Source organism: Elephantulus edwardii, unplaced genomic scaffold (genome assembly GCF_000299155.1).
Source record: "Elephantulus edwardii isolate Elephantulus edwardi_28Jun2011 unplaced genomic scaffold, EleEdw1.0 scaffold00215, whole genome shotgun sequence".
NCBI classification, from domain to species: domain Eukaryota; kingdom Metazoa; phylum Chordata; class Mammalia; order Macroscelidea; family Macroscelididae; genus Elephantulus; species Elephantulus edwardii.
The window spans coordinates 1,437,172-1,455,452 of NW_006399965.1; the positions used below are offsets into that span (position 1 = coordinate 1,437,172).

Sequence of the window (18,281 nt, forward strand, 5' to 3'; positions counted from 1 at the left end):
GAAAAGAAACAAAAGACAAAAATGGATGTCTGAAGAGATTCTGAATTGCACTAAACTATTGAGAAGGCAAAACAAAGGGAAGACAGGTGAAAGTAAAATATTTCAAAGGGCAGCTGAAGAAGACAAGGCAAAGTATTATGATGAAGTGTGTAAAGAACTAGAGTCAGAGAACAAAAAGGGAAGAACTTGCTCAACATTTGTCAAGATAAAAGAACTGAAAAACAAATTCAAACCTCAAATTGCAATACTGAGAGATGCTATGGGCAAGATCCTGAATGATCTAGAAAGCATCTAAAGAAGTTGGAGAGAATACACAGAATCGCTGTAGCAAAAAGAGTTGGTCGACAGTGGAATATTTCAGGAAGTAGCATATGATCAAGGGGCAATAGTGATGAGGGAAGAGCCAAGCTACACTGAAGGCATGGGCAAAAAATAAAGCCCCAGGTATTAATGGGATATCAATTGACATGTTTCAACTAAAAGAAACTGCCCTGGATGTACCACAAATTTGTGCCAGGAAATTTGGAAGACAGCTACCCAGCCAACTGACTAGAAGAAAACCACATTTGTTCCTATTCCCACAAAAAGTGATCCAACAGAATATAGAAATTCTTGAACAATATCATTAGTATCACATGCAAGTAAAATATTGCTAAAGTTTATCCAAAACCAATGAGAACAGTCAATTGACGAAGAAGTGCAAGAAGTTCAAGCTGAGTTTAGAAGAGGCAATGGAGAAAAGATTGAAATTGTCAACAATTTCTTCTTGCTTGGATCCACAGTTAACACTCTTGGTACCAGCAGTCAGGAGATCAGGAGACATACAGCATTGCAAAAGTCTGCTGGTAGGGACCTCTCTACAGTACTGAAGAACAATGATACCAGTCTAAAGACTGAAATGCACTTGAATCAGGCCACAGTCTTTCCAACTGACTTGACTGCACTTGTATAGTCAATTGAACATCACCTAACATGAACAATATAGTTATGTTGACATCATGCTCATATTCCTAAAGTCTGCATAACATTTCAAATTTTGAAATAAAAAATTTAACTTTTATTAGCATTGGATAAAAGTTACTTCTAATGTACTACTAAAAATATTATTTTTGCACATAAATCTTTTTCCTCATTTCCATTACTTCCTATACAGAGAGTTTCACAGAGCAATGATGCCAAGCTAGACCTAAGATGCACCCAATCCAGGCCATGGTCTTTGCAATTACTTGCTATATATCAGAGAGGTGGACAATGACTAAGGATGACAGAAGAAGAATTGATGCCTTTGAATTGTGGTGCTGGAGAAGAGTATTGAACATACCATGGACCACCAAGAAAACAAATAAATCTGTCCTGGAGAAGGTGAAACCAAGTTGCTTCTTGGAGGTATGTATTTTGACGCTATCTCACACACTTTGGGCATGTAGTCACGAGGATCAGTCTTTGGAGAAGACATCACGCTTGGAGATGTGGAGGGACTATGCAGGAGAGGAAGACCTTGGATGAGATGGATTGACACGGTGACTGGGGTAATTGGGGTAGGTGTGTCTGAGACAAGGAGACTGGGCAGGGTTCAGAGCTACTGTGCAAAGGGACACTATCAGTCACAGGCAACTCAAGGGCACATAACATAGTTGCATTACTTCTGAGGCATATTAAGAAGCAGATTAGTTGATCACAAGGCACTAATATTCCTATGGGATTAAAAAAAAACAACCAATCAACCAAAACACTCAGTAACATTTATACCACCAAAAGAAGAGAAATGTTAGTCATTGCAATAATTTACAAAGAGGTGTTTTATTTTTGTTTATTTATTTAAGCGTGACTAAATGTTCTTTTGTTTACTCTTTGTATTTTTTGTGTTGTTTCTGCTCTTTTAGAATTTATTTTCTTGAGATTTTTGGGCTTATTTTTTATAGTTGAATACATCCTTTACCTGCTTTGAGTACTAATATTCTGCCACATATGCTGCAACACACCACATGTGATAGAAATGCTTTTTGTTAATCTGGATTTTTAATTTTTTGGCAATTATCTTTTTCATAGGCAAAATACAACTTAAAGTTCTGATTTCTTGTTCAATAGTTAGTATATATTCTTTATCATTTTTGTTTCAGCTTTCCTTATTATTTATTCCTCTTAATTTAAAGTGTTCTTGTTGTTTACCATAGACTTAGAACTGACCATAGTTGACCCTCTGGTCAGTTTTCAGAGGCAGTTAATCATACAGGAGGAAACTGCCTTTCCTTCTCTCATGGAGTGGCTGGTAGCCTCAAGCCATGTGCCTTTGGGCACAGCTTTTTTGTTGCTAGGCCATTGTATGATGGATGAACAAAATGGGAGACAGAAACATGAACTGAGGAGGTGCTCTTAGGAAAATGGAGCTGACAGGCTTTCTTGATGCAAATCTTCCTCCCAAACCCCAACAACCAACAAACTCACAAAAACCCAGTATCTGCAAGTTGCAATAAAGCAAAGGGCTGTGAAATGAACTGTTCCTGAACTGTATTGCACTGATGTTGTCAGTCACAATTTACAGCAATGCCATGAACAGGACAGGTGTTGCCACATCCATTCTAACATGAGAGCCACGTCGTGACAGTAGTTATATAGGTTGTTATAATTAATTTAGATTGGTTTTCCCCTATATAATTTCTTGGAATCAAGCTACCTGTCTATTAAAGGAAAGGTCTGCAGTTCCAATCCAACCTAAAGCACCTTGTAAGACAGGTGTGATGATCTGCTTCTAAAGGTCACAGTCTTGAAATCCTCAGAAGCACTTCTATTCTGCATGCCTGCGGGTCACCAGGAGGTGGAACTGACTCGTTTACATATAGCAAAAACATACTATTTATTAGATAATTCTTATATTTGTTGATGCTCTTCAAATTCTGATTCTCTTTCTGAATTTCTTATTCTAATCTAAAGATATGTATTGCTACACAGGGAGAGACACACAGGGGGTGAGCAGGACAGTAGGAATTTGGTGAGAACTATAATTAAAATAATTAGTTTGGGAACTATAGAAACAGCAAGCAGCGGTGGGAGTGGCCAGCCAAGCCCTGGCAGGAGACTCCAGCCAAGGCTGGGAGGGAGCCGTCAGCCAAGTCCAGAGGGGGCTGCCAGCCTACCTGCTGTGGAACAACCCCACCAGAAGCAAGCAGGATAGAGAGAATTTGACTGAGTTTTCTTAAGCCCCTCCATACCCAGAATCCTGCCGGACCCCAAACCTCCCTGGACCCACGGCCCTGCCAGACCCAGGGCCCCACCAGACAAGAATCCGACAGCTGAAATTTGAGTGAGGTCCCTGGAAAGCCAACTTGGACAGCTGGAATCTGAATGACGTCCCCGTGCATGTCTGCCCCAGCTTGTACTGGCCCTGCACCCATGTTGCCTCACACCCGTGCCTCCACATCCAGTCAACAAATTTGCCTTTAATCCAAAGCACCTTAGTCTGACTTAGCTGCAAAAAGAGCCTGCTCTCATAGGCCCTGAACTGAACCTTCCCTTTGGTCAGAAGTTCAGGGACAAACACAGGCAAGGTAGATGCACCACCCTTTTCTAGAGCAGTGACTCCAGATCAAGAACCTATCATTGCCTCTCACATGAAAAACTCTACCACAGCAATGTCATGTAAGAAGCAGGCTACCTTACATCCTATACAAGCACAAAGCAAGGTGTCACCCCCAAAAAGTGACACAGTATCAATGGATTTCCTGAAGCCAGAAAGTCTGATGGAACTTTCTGACTCAGAATTAAAAATAACAATGATTAAATATTTTCAACGGGTAAAAGACAAACTTGAAAAATTACAGGAGCAAAATCCAGGGGGAGGGAAAGAGATTGCTGGCTGGGGCCCGGAACCCCACTCTGGGATTTTGGCTGTTTTGCTGCATCTGATGGTAGTGCTAACAGGTACATGACTGAGATTTTGGGGGTCATGTCTGATATGCATTGATGTTGTTTTCCCCTCAAGAGTGAGTGTCCTTGAGCATTTGCCTAGGGTGAAAGTCTGCCCCGCAGGGTGAAGGGAAGGAAGGGCCTGCTGGCTCAGGCCTGGGACCCCAATAAAGGACTTTGGCTGTTTTACTGCATCTGATGGCAGTCTTGATGGGCATATGACAGAGGTTTTTGGGGTCATGTCTGATACATATTGATGCTCTTTTCCCCTCAAGAGCAGGATTCAGACACCTAAGTGAAAAGACAGTAATCCCATACTATTGAAACATTTCTTCTTAAACTACTAATTAATACATGTTAAAAAATGAAACAGCAATATTCTGTCTATATGCTGAACTGAACAACTTGGTGTTGCTATGAAGCTGGACATTGTTCTATAGTCTTCTCAAATACCATAATGATTACCCATTACATACAATGTTTGGACGAGCTTCCAGATTCATTTATACTAGGAAGCAGGAGTGGCATCCATTGCCTAAACTAGATGTCTCTTCAAACTCTGTAAACTCTACAAACTCTCTAAACTCTATAAATATATAGAAATGATGTTAGTTATAGAAAAGAGTTCTGTACATAAATGATGTCAGTTATAGAACAGTTCAGGTCTTTTGTGCAAAACTTACTCTCAGTCGTATTCAACTTGACAACATTACTCACTGCTAAATGAAACTAGGGCTGTTTCTGAAGGAACACTCCTCCACTTTGTAAATCACTCTTTGTCAATGTGCAGTATGAAGTAACCTGTGTTGCTTTGATGCTAAACCTTGTACCACTGGGGTATCAAATACCAGAATGATTTCCCAATGTGGACAGTGTTTGGTGGAGCTCCAAGTTGTAAAACAGGTTTTGAAGCTGGAGTGGCATCCACTTCCTAAATCACATTCCTCTGGAAACTCTATGAACTTGGAATTGATGATAGTTATGGAAAGGCATTAGGTCTTTTGCTAATAGAGTCACTATGAATTGTGCTTGACTCGACAGCAATCAACAACAACAACAAGCAAAAACCAGGAATTTAAAAAAACAATCCAGAAGAATGCAGATAAAACAAATGAGGCATTAGAGGTGCTGGAAAAACAAGAAATCCTGATCCAAAACTTGAGGTCCAGTGTTTCAGACGCTGTCAACATGGTGGAGGGACACAGGAATAGAGTTGAAGAGATGGAACACAGAACCGATGAAATAGTAGAATTGTCACCAATGATCTGCTGGAGCAAAAAGCAGAATAAAAAATGGAAAAAGAGGAAAACCTAAGAATAATGTGGGACAGCAGCAAGAGAAATAACATGCACATCATCAGAATCCCAGAACAGGAAGAAGCAAGTAAAAGCACCAAAAAAGTTGTGAGAGAATATATATTCAAGAAGCTGAATGAACACCAGATAGAATAGATTCCAAAAGAAAAACACCAAGATATATCATAGTCAATTTTGCTAGAACCAAGGATAAGAAGAGAATTCTGAAAGAAGAGAGGGAGAAACAAAGAGTAACCTATAATGGAGAGCAGATAAGATTAAGCGTGCTGATTTATCAGCAGAAACCACGCAAGAGAGAACACAGTGGAATGACATATATCAAACACTCAAAGAACACAACTTTCAACCAAGAATACTGTACCCAGCAAAATTGTCCATCAAATATGAAGGAAAGATCCCCAGAGAAACAGAACCTAAGGGAGTTTGCAAAACCGAGGCCAGTGTTTCAGGAAACACTGAGAAATGTCCTTACTGCAGTGCCATAGAAAGCAGAGGGGACCAAAGTAACTAGTAACAACACCAAAAAGAACTCAATACAATTATAGCAATGAAACCTTGCCTTTCAATAATCACACTGAATGTGAATGGTTTAAATGCAGCAGTGAAGAGAAAAATAGTAGCAGATTAGATAAAAAAAAAAACAACCATCAATATGCTGTCTGTAAGAGACACACAGGAAAAATGAAGACAAAGAATAAAAAGTAAAAGGCTGGCAAAAAAACATACCAAGAAAATGGCAACCAGAAAAAAGCAGGAGTAATGATATTAACCTCTGATAAAATAAACTTCAATGTAAAAACCACCACAAAGGACAAGGAAGATCACTACATAATGGTTAAAGGGTCAATAGAACAAGAGAATATAACAATAATAAATATCTATGTACCAAATTATAGAGCTGCGAAAGATATAAAACAAACATTAACAAAACTGAAAAAGGAAACAGGCAAACTACTATAGCAGTTGGAGACTTTAATACACCATTCTCAAGAAAAGATAGAACTACCAGAAAGAAACTCAACAGATACTGAAGAATTAAACCACACAATAAACCAACTTGATCTCATAGATAATTATAAGCTAATGCACCCCTGAAATAAAACAATTTATCTTCTCCAATGTGCATGAAACATTCTCCAGAATAGATCACAAGGCAAGCATCAATAAATTAAAAAGCATAGAAATAATACAAAGCATCTTCTCAGACCATAATACTACAAAATTAGAAATAATAGCAAGAGGATAAAGAAGAAAAATCATACATTTGGAGGTTGAACAACACTGGCTTGAATATGAGTGGGTACTAGAAGAAATAAAAAAATTAAAAAGTTTCTTGAAACAAAAGACAATGAAAACACCACTTACCAAAACCTCTGTGACTCGAGCACCACAATAAGATAAAAGTTATTGTTGTTGTTATTATGTGTTGTCGAGTCGACTGTGATTCATAGTGACACCATGTACAACAGCCCTAAACCCTGCTCTATCCTGTGCCAATCTCACTGTCTCAAACACACCTACCCCCCATTACCCCAGTCACTGAATCAATCCACCTCATAGAGGGTCTTCTGCTCCCATGCTGTGCCTGGTCCCTCCTAGCAACATGTCCAAAGTATGTCAGACAAAGCTTCAGAATCCTTGCCTCCAAGTAGCAGCCTATTTTAACCATCTCTAGGACAAACCTGGAAGGAGGAGTGGCATCCACTTCCGTAATAGCTTGCCTCCAGAAACCCTATGAACCTGGAGAGAGGATGAAAGGTACCCAACCGTCGAGGATTCTCCTTCATAGGGTTGCTATGAGTCACCTGCGACTTGATGGCACTTAACAACAACAACAACAACAGGACAAACCTGTTCATATTCTTAGCAGTCCATGGTATATTCAACACTTTTCTTCAGCACCACTGCTCAAAGGCATCAATTCTCCTTCTCTCCTCCCTAGTCATTGTCCAGCTCTCTGATGCATAGCAAGTGATTACAAAGACCATGGCCTGTATAAGACACACCTTAGTCTCCAGAGTGATACCACTGCTCTTCAGTATTTTGGAGAGGTCTCTAACAGCAGATGGATGTCAGGAAAGACTCTGAATATTGCACTAGAGTGCAGAAAAGCCAAAGCAAAGGGAAGAATTCAAGATACTAAAAGAGCTGAACAGAAGATTTCAAAAAGCAGCGTCGGAAGACAAAGTAATATATTACAATGAAATGTGCAAGGAGCTGGAGTCAGCAAATCAAAAGGGCCGAACTCACTCAGCATTTAAGTTCAAGGAACTGAAGAACAAATTCAAACCTCGAGTTGCAACACTTAAGGATGCTTTGGGCAGAATATTAAATGATCCAGGAAGTAGTAAAAGAAAATGGAAAGAGTCAATGTATCGAAAGGAATTAGCTGACACAGAAGCATTTCATAAAACAACATATGAACAAGAGCCTATGGTGGTGAAAAAAAGAAGTTCAAGCTGCTGTGAAAGAATTAGCTAAAAAATAAGGCTCCTGGAACTGATGGTATACCAACTGACCTATTTCAACTAACAGATGCTGCCCTAGATGTGCTCATCAAGTTGTGCCAAGAAATCTGGAGGACAATCAATTGGCCAACTGACTGGAAGAGATCTATAGTTCTTCCCATTCCAAAGAAAGGTGACCCAATAGTGTGTGGAAATTATCGAACAATATCATTAACATCACATGCAAGCAAGATTCTGCTGAAGATTATCTAAAAATGACTGGAATAGCACATCAACAGTGAACTACCAGATGTCCAGACTGGATTTAGAAGGGGTGGTGGTACTAGGGATAACGTAGCTAATATTAGATGGATCCTGGCTGAAAGCAGGGAGTACCAAAGGAATTTTTATCTGCGTTTCATTGATTATGCAAAGGCATTTGACTATGGGGATCACAACAAACTGTGGCTGACTCTGAGAAGAATGGGAATCCCAGAACATTTGATCATGTTAATGAGAAACCTATACTTGGACCAAGAGGCAGCTGTCAGAACAGAGCAAGGAAACGCTGCATGGTTCAAAATTGGGAAGGGTGTACGCCAGGGATGTGTCCTATCCCCATACCTTTTCAATCTATATGCAGAACAGATTATCCAGGAGGCTAGGCTGAATGAGGAGAAATGTGGCATCAGGATTGGAGGAAGATTCATTAACAATCTATGTTATGCAGATGACACAACCCTGCTTGCTGAAATTGAGGAAGACCTGAAGCACTTGCTGTAGAAGTCAAGGAATGCAGCGCTCAACATCAATTGAAGCTTAATATCAAGAAAACAAAGATTCTCACCACTGGGCCAAATGGCAGCAGCTTCATTCATGATGGATAGAGAAGAGATTGAGACTGTTAACAGTTTCAGTTTGCTAGGCTCCACAGTCAACACTCTTGGCACCAACAGCCAGGAAATCAAAAGATGTATTGCGATGGGATAGACAAAGGTAAACAACCCAAATGAAAAATGGACACAGGATATGAACAGACACTTCATCACAGAAGACATTCAGATGGCAAACAAACACATAAAGAAATGTTCAAAGAGAGATGCCAATCAAAACTATAAGATATGAATAAGAATAGCAAAATTTAACAGAACAGCAAACCACAAATGCTGGAAGGCTGCAGAGAAACTGTTGGTGGCTGTGTAAAATGGTGCGACCACTATGGAAGGCAGTATGGCACTTTCTCAAAAAGTTGGAAATAAAAATACCATTGGACTCAGCAACTCCACTACCAGGAATATACCCTAAAGAAACAAGAACTGCCACTCAAGCAGATATATGCACACCTATGTTTACTGCTGCTTTGTTCACAATGGCAAAGAGTTGGAAACAATCTAAGTGCTCATGAACAAATGAATGGATATAGAAGCTGTGGTATATTCAAACAATGGAATACTATTCTGCACTGAAAAACAAGGAACTCATGAATTATACAAAATGGGTGACCCTGGAGGACATTATGCTGAGTGAAATATCTCAGTCACAAAAGGACAAATACTGCATAGTGCCATTGGCAGGACTGACATCAAGGTTGGGGGGAAACTAAGAAAAGATGAATAAATAATGTACACTGCATTGAAATAGATGAGGGAGAGAACTGTTTAGGAGGAATATATGATTAGATATTATTGTCATAAAAAGAGTCCAGAATGAAAGCTGCATAGTGAAGTGGACTGGTGGGGAGAAGAGGATTGTGTAACAATGAAAAATTTTTTTTCTTACTTTTCAAAGAGAAAAGCAAACTGGGGCGGGGGGCAGGGAGAAAAGTGCAACAATGACTGAATGGAAATGCAGTCTCTGTAAACTTTCATTAAAATTAATGAAAAAAAACTAATTAAAAAGGTATGCATTGCTATCTTTATAGCAGTAACACATTTCTTTAGTGTGGTTGTTAGGTGCTGTCAGGTTGAGTATGACTCATAATGATCCTGTGAACAATAGACCTTGTCCTGTGTTGTGCCATCTTCATCAGTTCTGACACACTTGGCCCAATGCTGTAGTTACTGTGTCTATCCATTTCATCGAGGGTCTTCTTTTCTTTCGCTGACCTTCCACCATTCCAAGCATGATATCTTCTTCCAAGGAATAAATTCTCTTAGCAACATGACCAAAGGATGAGAGACAAAGCTTCACCATCTTTGCCTCAAGGAGCACTCTGGATGCACTTTATCCAAGACATACTTGTTTATTCTTTTGGCAGTCCATGGGATATTCAGTACTCTCCTCTTACAACTCAAATGCATCAATTCTTCTGTCATCCTTATGCACTGTTCAGCTCTCAGCTGCATAGCAAGCAACTGAAAAGACCATGACCTGAATCAAGAACACCTTAGTCTTCAGACTGACATCATTGCTCTGTAGTATTTTGAAGATATCCCTGATAGCAGACTTGCCCAATACAATAAATCTCCTCCTCTCCTGATTGTTGGTAATAAGGGTGTTAATTGTGGATCCAAGCAAGATTAAATCATTGACAACTTCACTTCTTCCATTTTCATGATGGCCCAATGGTGAGAACTGGTGTCTTACTGATGTTGAGATGTAATCTGCATCGAAGGCTGCATTCCTTAATCTTCTGCCACAAGTGTTTCAAGTTCTCACTTTCAGCAAAGTTGTGTCATCTGAGGAACATAGGCTGCTGCTGTGTCTTCCTCCAAACCCTCCTCTTCATAGAGTCTAGTTTTGCAAATTATTTGCTCAGCAATCTTTCTGATTTTAAATTACACAGTGTTTCCTTGCTCTGTTCAGACAATGGCTTCTTGGTCTAGGTATAGATTTCACATGAGCACAATTACTATTCTGGGATTCCCATTCTTCTCAATATTAGCTATAGTTTGTTATGATCCATGTAAATGCCTTTCCATAGTCAATAAAAGAAAGATACACGTTTTCCTAATGTTCTCTGTTTTCAGCCAGAATCCATCTGACATCAGTAGTGATGCCTGGTGTTAGGGCATCTTCTAAACCCCACTTGAACTTCTGGCTGTTCCTTGTGAGTATACTATTATAGTTGCTTTTGGAAGACCTTCAACAATATGTGATATGAATGATATTTTTCAGTCTTCTCCACATTCTGTTGGATCCTTTTTCTTGGGAATGGGAACAAATGGATTTCTTCCATTCAATTAGCCAAACAGCTGTCCTTCAAATTTCCTGGTACATACTGGTAAGTCTGTCGTCCATCCTGGGTTGCATCTGTTATTTGGAACATGTCAATTGGTGTCTTGTCAGTTTCTAGAGCCTTCAATGCATCTTGAACCTCTTCCTTCACTGATATTTGCTCTTGTTCATATTAAACTTCCTGGAATTTTTCAGTGTCAATTAATTCTTTTTGGTACAGTTGACTGTATTCTTCTTCTCTTCTTCTGATGCTTCATGGGTGAACAACGATCTTGCCAATAGCAGCTCTCAGTATTGCAACTTGAGGCTTTGCTTTGGTTTTCAGTTCTTTCAGCTTGAGAAATGCTGAGCAAATTATTCCCTGACTCCAGATCTTTGCACATTCCAATAAAACATTTTGTTTGGTCTTCTCAAGCTGCCTTTTGAAATATTCAGTTCAGCTCTTTCACCTGTTGGATCAAATCTTAGAAACAATATTACTTCAACATGTCTGTAAAGAAGAACTAGGCTGATTTAGCTTTTGTTTGTATCATTGTTGAGTCAGCTCTGACTCATGGTGACTGTCTGTATAAAAGAATGGAATACTGTCCAGTTCTGTGACAGCTTCAAGATGTGTGCTGTGTTTGAGTGCACTGCTACAGTTATGCAGCTAAGATGAAGTGTAATATTAATGTGTTAGGCCAACCAGCTCTAGAATATTTAGAATATACTTTTGAAGAAATATTTAGAGTTTTAAAACACTATTAAAGAAACTTTTAAGGACTTTTGAGAATGACTTTTCTATCCATTGCATTAACTTCTACTCCTCACCCCAGGGTGTGGTCTCCAGCTGCCTCAACTGTGGGCACATAGTTAATTAGCAGCACCTTCAACATTATCAGGAAGGCTAACATGAGAGAGAGAGAGAGAGAGAGAGAGAGAGAGAGAGAGAGAGAGAACACTAGACTGTCGAGAGACTGGCAAAGCACAGCCTGATGGGGTCAGAGTGAGCTAGGGTCACAGTTCTTGCGAAAAAAAGCCTCAACCTCGGAAAGAAGGATCAGAGAAAGGACCAGACATCCTTCTGAGCCAGAGGTTCCCATGTCAGAAATATCTTGCTGTTGATAGAGAAACTACGTGGATTGATGGAGAGACTGTCTTGCTGCTGACTAAAAAGCTGTCTGAACTAATTGAGGATAGTTATCTGTTTTGTTGTTAGCCTGGATTGGGACTGCTTTTTGCTGAACCTGGACTTTCACTGCAGTGATATCCTTTCCCTTCCCCATAACCTGTTTCTCTAATAAACCCCACAGCTATGGGCAAACAGAGATTCTGTAGCGTGTTCATGGTCAATTGTAACAAATTTCAGACCCAGTAGTTGGTAGACGTAGGTGCAGCACAGTAGAGAGTTGTGTCTGACCTTAAAAGGATCAGTTTTATACTGTGGATGTTTTTGATGGGGACAGTTTCCCTCTGTGGATAGAGGTCAGACCCAGCCATCCTACTTTGCCATTACTCTTTTTATACAAGAAAAAAAATGTGATATTGCAATTTCTGGAAGATAATTTACAAAAGAGAAAACGAAAATATTTTATTATTTTTTTCTTTTATTTTTATAATTGCTGTCTGGGTTCACGTTTTGCCAAGTTCACGCAATAACTATGAACATGAACTCTTTCTCTTCTCTCCCAACACTAGCTTCTTCCAGACTGCTCTCACCTGCAGCACATCCGTCATTAGAGGCTCTAACGCACAGAGCCATCCGTGACTTCCTTATCTACTGTTTCTACTCAGACATGTGTTCGAGTCCCCCAGTCCTAGGTAGTCTTGTCACTCTGATTCTATTTAAGCTTTTGAATTGTGATGACAGAGAAAGTCAAGTCGACTCAGTGGGACAACCTTGACACTGGAGTCAGACTAACTTGACTTTCCTCCCTTCCACTTACCAGGTATGTGGTATCATGCCTACCTTCCTGGGCCTTTGTTTTCTCCTATGTAAATTGGGAAATCATACCTGCTTTTCATGGTCACTTTGAAAAGTGACAGAGATAATTTATTTAAAGTGCTAGCACAATGTCTAATATAAATTAGAACATAAGAAATATTAGTTTGCTTCCCTATCTGAAACTGGTTTGGCTAGTCTTCAAATGGGGTTACCAGCCAAGGAAGTATTTTGTAACTGACTGCTGGCTACAATCTCTTGATGTTTGGAATATTTCCATTTATTTGTTAACAAATTAATTTTGCTAAAATCAGATTTCATGTTCTCATGATCTTGATTTAACAACTGCCAATGATTACTTATTGGCTTCAGGAAGATGTACAAACTCCTTTGTCTTACTGCCAAGATACTCTTTCCTCTGAGTAGATTTTAATTTCTCTGTAAAAATCAAAAACATTGCCTAAGGTATGTACTCCAAATCTAGTATTTCAAAATCTTTTGAAAAGTGAGGAATTATCTAAAAATCTCAACTGAATCTTACATAACACCATTTGTTGTATTTTCTTTCAGTACCTTAAACTGTCAGTCTATTGATGTTAACAATACAAAAAAAAATCTAGTTTGTTCTTCTGAAATACAGCTTTTTAGCTGAGATGTCTTCATTATACTCACTTAAACCTTGACTCTAAATATTGTTGTTGGTGGTGGTGGTCGTAGCAAATACTAATTATAGAGCGTTATTGTCACAGTCATTAATAATTAACCACAATTGAAATGCAAAACAGTTAAGATTCTCTTAAAATTTTAAGATAAATAAAAATTTAGACATTCCCTTATAATGCTTAGTTGCTAACAACAAAATATAATTTTCTTTTACCTAGTACTTCCTTTTGCAAATCATAGCATCTAGTTTGCAAGTTCACTTCCTGTGGATTTGACGTCTGAGTCTGCTGAGATCTCCATGTGGCTGCATCTGACGACAATTTCACACTTTTCAATTCTTCTTCAAGCCATACCTTAGTTTTCTGGGAAATTGTCAAACTTTTATTCAGTCCAGCTATTTCTGCAAAGGAAAATCCAAGTTTGCAAATATATATTACCAAATTATAAAATATTCCCCCAAAACTTCTGATGTTTCTTTTGTAAAATTAATAGGTAAAAGTCAATATGACTTTATCATGAGCATAATGGCATATAACCAAAAGGTTAAATTTAAACTCAGCATTAAGTCTAAAAAAGAGAGAAGAAAATGAGGTGTATTGCTAAATGATGCATGAAACCTTTCTGTAAGTATTTTTAGCCTTTAAATTAGATTAAAGCCAATTCAGCCAGTTTTTCAAATATCACATAACTGAATAATTTTCCATGTAATATTCTAGATTTTATGGAAATGAAATTGGTTTTTGGCAACATAATTTATGCAGGTAAATCTGGATTTGTTAGCAGGAATTAGTTAGGTGGCATTTTTAGCAGAGTAGATAGAAAAGAAGAGATGGAAGTATATAGTGTCTGAAGCTAATACATTTATGAGCAGAAAGAATTAATCTACCTTAATTATTCTATTAGTACTCTATGCTTAAAAATGAGATCAGAATTCATCACAGCAATTATGTAATTATTCCATCTTCTTTGATTAAGTTTAATAAAAATATGCCTTCACATATCTACTTAGACTTAAAAGTGCTAATTTTACATAATTTTGCGAGAAATACATGGAGCATATTATCCATCGGAATACTAATTACCAAACTCTTCCTTCCCCAACCTTCTCATCATTGCTGCTTTAAACAACCATTAAAATATATAAACATACAAGAAATTATACAATGGTATAAGATTTGCACACCCTAAATTACTAACAGTGATGAGGATGTGAGCTACATTCTAATCTGAACGGTCCATTGAACATTCCTTGCCTTGGGTCTCTCAGCTCTAGGTTGTGTGCTGGCTTCCACATGTGACTAAGCATCAGAAGAACTTGACCTGCTTTATTTCTCTTGGCGCCACCACATTAGAAATAACATCCACAAGCGCCAGTGAAGAAGTGGGGACCCACAGAACAGGCACTGAAGCAAATGCAACCCGGCCAGCAGAGGCCATGACAGAAGCAAAGCAGAGCAGTCGAACACAGAGAACACAGCTTGTCTTCCAAGACAGTGGTGAACAGGCCCAGGGATGTGGTCCAAAGAGAAAGGCAAAGGGGCCTCTGAGAAGATGGTAGGCTTAGGAGAAAAAAGCAGTACTAAGATAAACCCGGGCTTGAGCACAAGGGAGCTGGCACCTTTTCGCTTTTCACTGCTGTTCAAAATAGGAAACCTGCAGAAATAAATTGACTGTAAGAAAATAAATGGAATTCTATTACCTTCAGTGGTTCCTACCCCCACGAGATGTCCCCCATAAATGAATAGCTAAGCATTTTTAAGAATTTACAAATGCATATTTGTGCTATGGAAAACCACTCTCACACTGGTAGATACAACTTTATGTAGTTTAATTAAAAAGAAGAAGAGAACTTGGCACCTATAAAGTCCATCTGGGTATTTTGAGAGCCACAGAGATGGCTTCTTGTGCCTGAACACACCGCACTGGACTGTAAATCATATCTGTCCAGGGTCAAGGTGCTGTGACACTGCAGAGAAGCACACACTGGCTGTTACCTGTTTACTGTTTTCCAGAAATGACACTGCTTCAGAGAGCAGGTGGACTCTGTTAGTGTATGTGACTAGCTGTCTCTAAAATAACTACTTATGTCAACGTGACTTTCCTTCTGACATTAAAAGAATAAGAATCTGTGATACAAATTTATTTGTGAAGTATATTCTAACACATGGAAAAGTACAGTGTAATTCCTAAATGGAAAGTTGGGAGCTATGATGTTTCTGATATGGAATTAAGAAGGTGGACCTGGTAGAGATGAATTAACTCACCTTCAGCCTGCTATGCAACCCCAACATCTCCACTTACAGGAATCACGTGGAAGACTTGTTAAATCAACTTTCATGTGAAATTACTAATAGTACCCTAGGAGAGGCTAGTCTTTGGAAAGAGATATCCTACTTGGAAAGGTGGAGGATCCGTGAAAGAAGAAAATGCCCAATGAGGCAGACTGACAAGGTGACTGCAGCAATGGGCTCAAGTTTGTCCAAGATGATGAGGACAGCACATGATAGGACAGACAGGGTTCAAGTTTGTTATTCATAGGCTCACTATGAGTCATTGACTCAATGACACCAACCAACAACAACCCTTGTCATGAAAACATTTTCATGTTTGTTACTCAGGTGTCCCAATTAAATATTTCAGAAATTAAGACCCCAATCAAGTCAACCTATATAATTCATGGTCCCTAACTTGTACCGTAAGCATAAGCTTTCCTGTCTCTGTACACCCTGTGAAGAGTCCCATATCTTCACACATTCTACCTACCATCGTGCAAATGTCCCTGAGGCCTGGAACTCTACCCTGATTCAAGCTGGAAGTCACCTTGACCTGCCTAGAACTCACACTACTTGGCGCCGTTTATATGATCCTGCTCACATGCATGCACGTGACACACATTATATCTTATTTGTTCCTCAGCACCTACTGCTGAATAAAGCGGCACCGCGGGAGAAGGACAGTCTCTTCCTGTGCGATTTACAGCAGGGACACATAAGAATTGACTCTGCCTCGATGGTATTAAGTTTAAGGGGTTTTGTTTTGGTTTTTTGATTTATTTTTTGTATTGTATTTGTTTTTAATTTTTTTAATTTTTTTTATGTGTACCGTCAAATCAGATGTGACTGGTACTGGAGGAGATTCCCCCTCCTTCTCCAGCAGAGCATCTGGTGGATTTGAACCGCGTACCTCTGGGATTGCAGTGCAGCGTCTTGCCACTAGGCCACCAGAGCTCCCTGAGTTTAAGGTTTTTAAGGGAGCTCCGGTGGGGTTGTTTGTAGGGAGTTGTGCTGTTAATCCAAAGGCAGAGACTCTCTGAATCCACCAGCAACTATGAGGAAGAAAGATGGTCAGTCCCCTCCTCCCCGGCTTCCCGTCTCAGAAACCCAGTGAAGGGTTAGCGACGAGTTGGTTCCAACCCAACAGCAACGAATTTCTAGAGACTGAATGAGGGGATTACTAAGCAAAGCTTCTAGATGATTTCTAATACAGCACTAAAGATACTGATTATGTGCTTCCTTTCAGCACTCTCTTCAAAGGCGTGCATTCTAAACATACTAATAATGTTGTATAGACGATTGTATTGGCTCCAACTCACTGTGGTCCTGCTCCACTCTGTCATTCTCACAGCCTTTACTGTGCCCAGTCACTGTATCAGTCCGCCTCATTGGGAGCCTACCTTTTTTTTCACTGACCATCATGCCCACCTCCAGGGACTGATTCCACCGGACAATGTGCCCAAAGTATAAGAGACAAGGTTGTATGATCTTTGCTTCTAAGGAGCATTCGGATAAGACTGGGTAATATGCAGGTTGGTATGGTTATAGACATAAGAAGCAGTCTGGATGTACTACTTCCAAGAAATATTTCTTTGTTCTTTTGGCAGTCTTTAAACACCACAGTTTAAAAGCATAAATTCTTTTCTCTTCCTTACTCATTATCCAATTTTTACCTGCATGTCAAATAAACTCACTGCCATTGGGTTGGTTCTGACTCCTAGTCAGGTTTCGGAGGCTGTTAATGACAACAGGAAGCAACTGCCCATCCCCCTCCCAAGACACCACTGGTGGAATTGAACTACCAGAAATACACAACCTTTTGGTTAACAGTGCAACACTTCTGTGGACTATGCCACCAGAGTCCCCCACGTGTGTATAGTTGTTAAGTGCTACGACATTGACTATGACTCCTAGTGAACCTTGTTCTATTCTGTGTCACCCTTGCCACCTCTCTCAAACCCATTGCTCCAGTCACCGCGTCAGCTTATCTGGTCGAGGGTCTTCCTTTCTTTCTGACTCTACCTTTTCCAACATGTTGTCTATTTTCAAGGACGGGTCCCTCCCGAAAATATTCCCAACACATATGAGACAACTTCAGCATCCTTGCCTCTAAGGAGCACCATGGTTACACTTCGATAAACAAAAATCTGGTCCAATTTCCAGCCTGTATCTGGCTTATCAGCTCCTGTAAACCAATTCCTAAAAATAAATTCATATCTACCTACCTAGCTAGCTAGCTAGTAGTCATACTAGTTCTTTTTCTTTGGTCAGTTCTGATTAATAACGTAATACAAAAATAAGTCTAATAATCTATCTGTATTTTATCATTAGAACAAAAATGTGAACTACTACTCTTAATTCTAGAATTAGATTTTAAAGTTTCAAGAGCTAGTCAGTCAAAAATTGTTTGGAAAGTGGAAAGCCATGATTCCAAACCTGTTAAAATATTGTATCTTGCCTTCCCCGCCCCCCCCCCCACACCTGGAATCATGGAGGCTGCCGTGGAGATGAAAAAGAAGGTTCCTGCAGTGCCAGAAACCCTTAAGAAAAAGCGAAGGAATTTTGCAGAATTAAGGGTCAA

General features: G+C 39.4%; 1 protein-coding gene across 1 annotated transcript in view; it reads right to left on the reverse strand.

Annotated features, from left to right (window-relative positions):
• LOC102844561 (leucine-, glutamate- and lysine-rich protein 1-like) overlaps positions 1 to 18,281 on the reverse strand; it is a 234,812-nt gene that overhangs the window by 102,500 nt on the left and 114,031 nt on the right. The window contains exon 5 of the mRNA XM_006897783.1: positions 13,642 to 13,827. Within this exon, the coding sequence (XP_006897845.1) occupies positions 13,642 to 13,827 (186 nt within the window). The remainder of the gene's footprint in view (positions 1 to 13,641; positions 13,828 to 18,281) is intronic.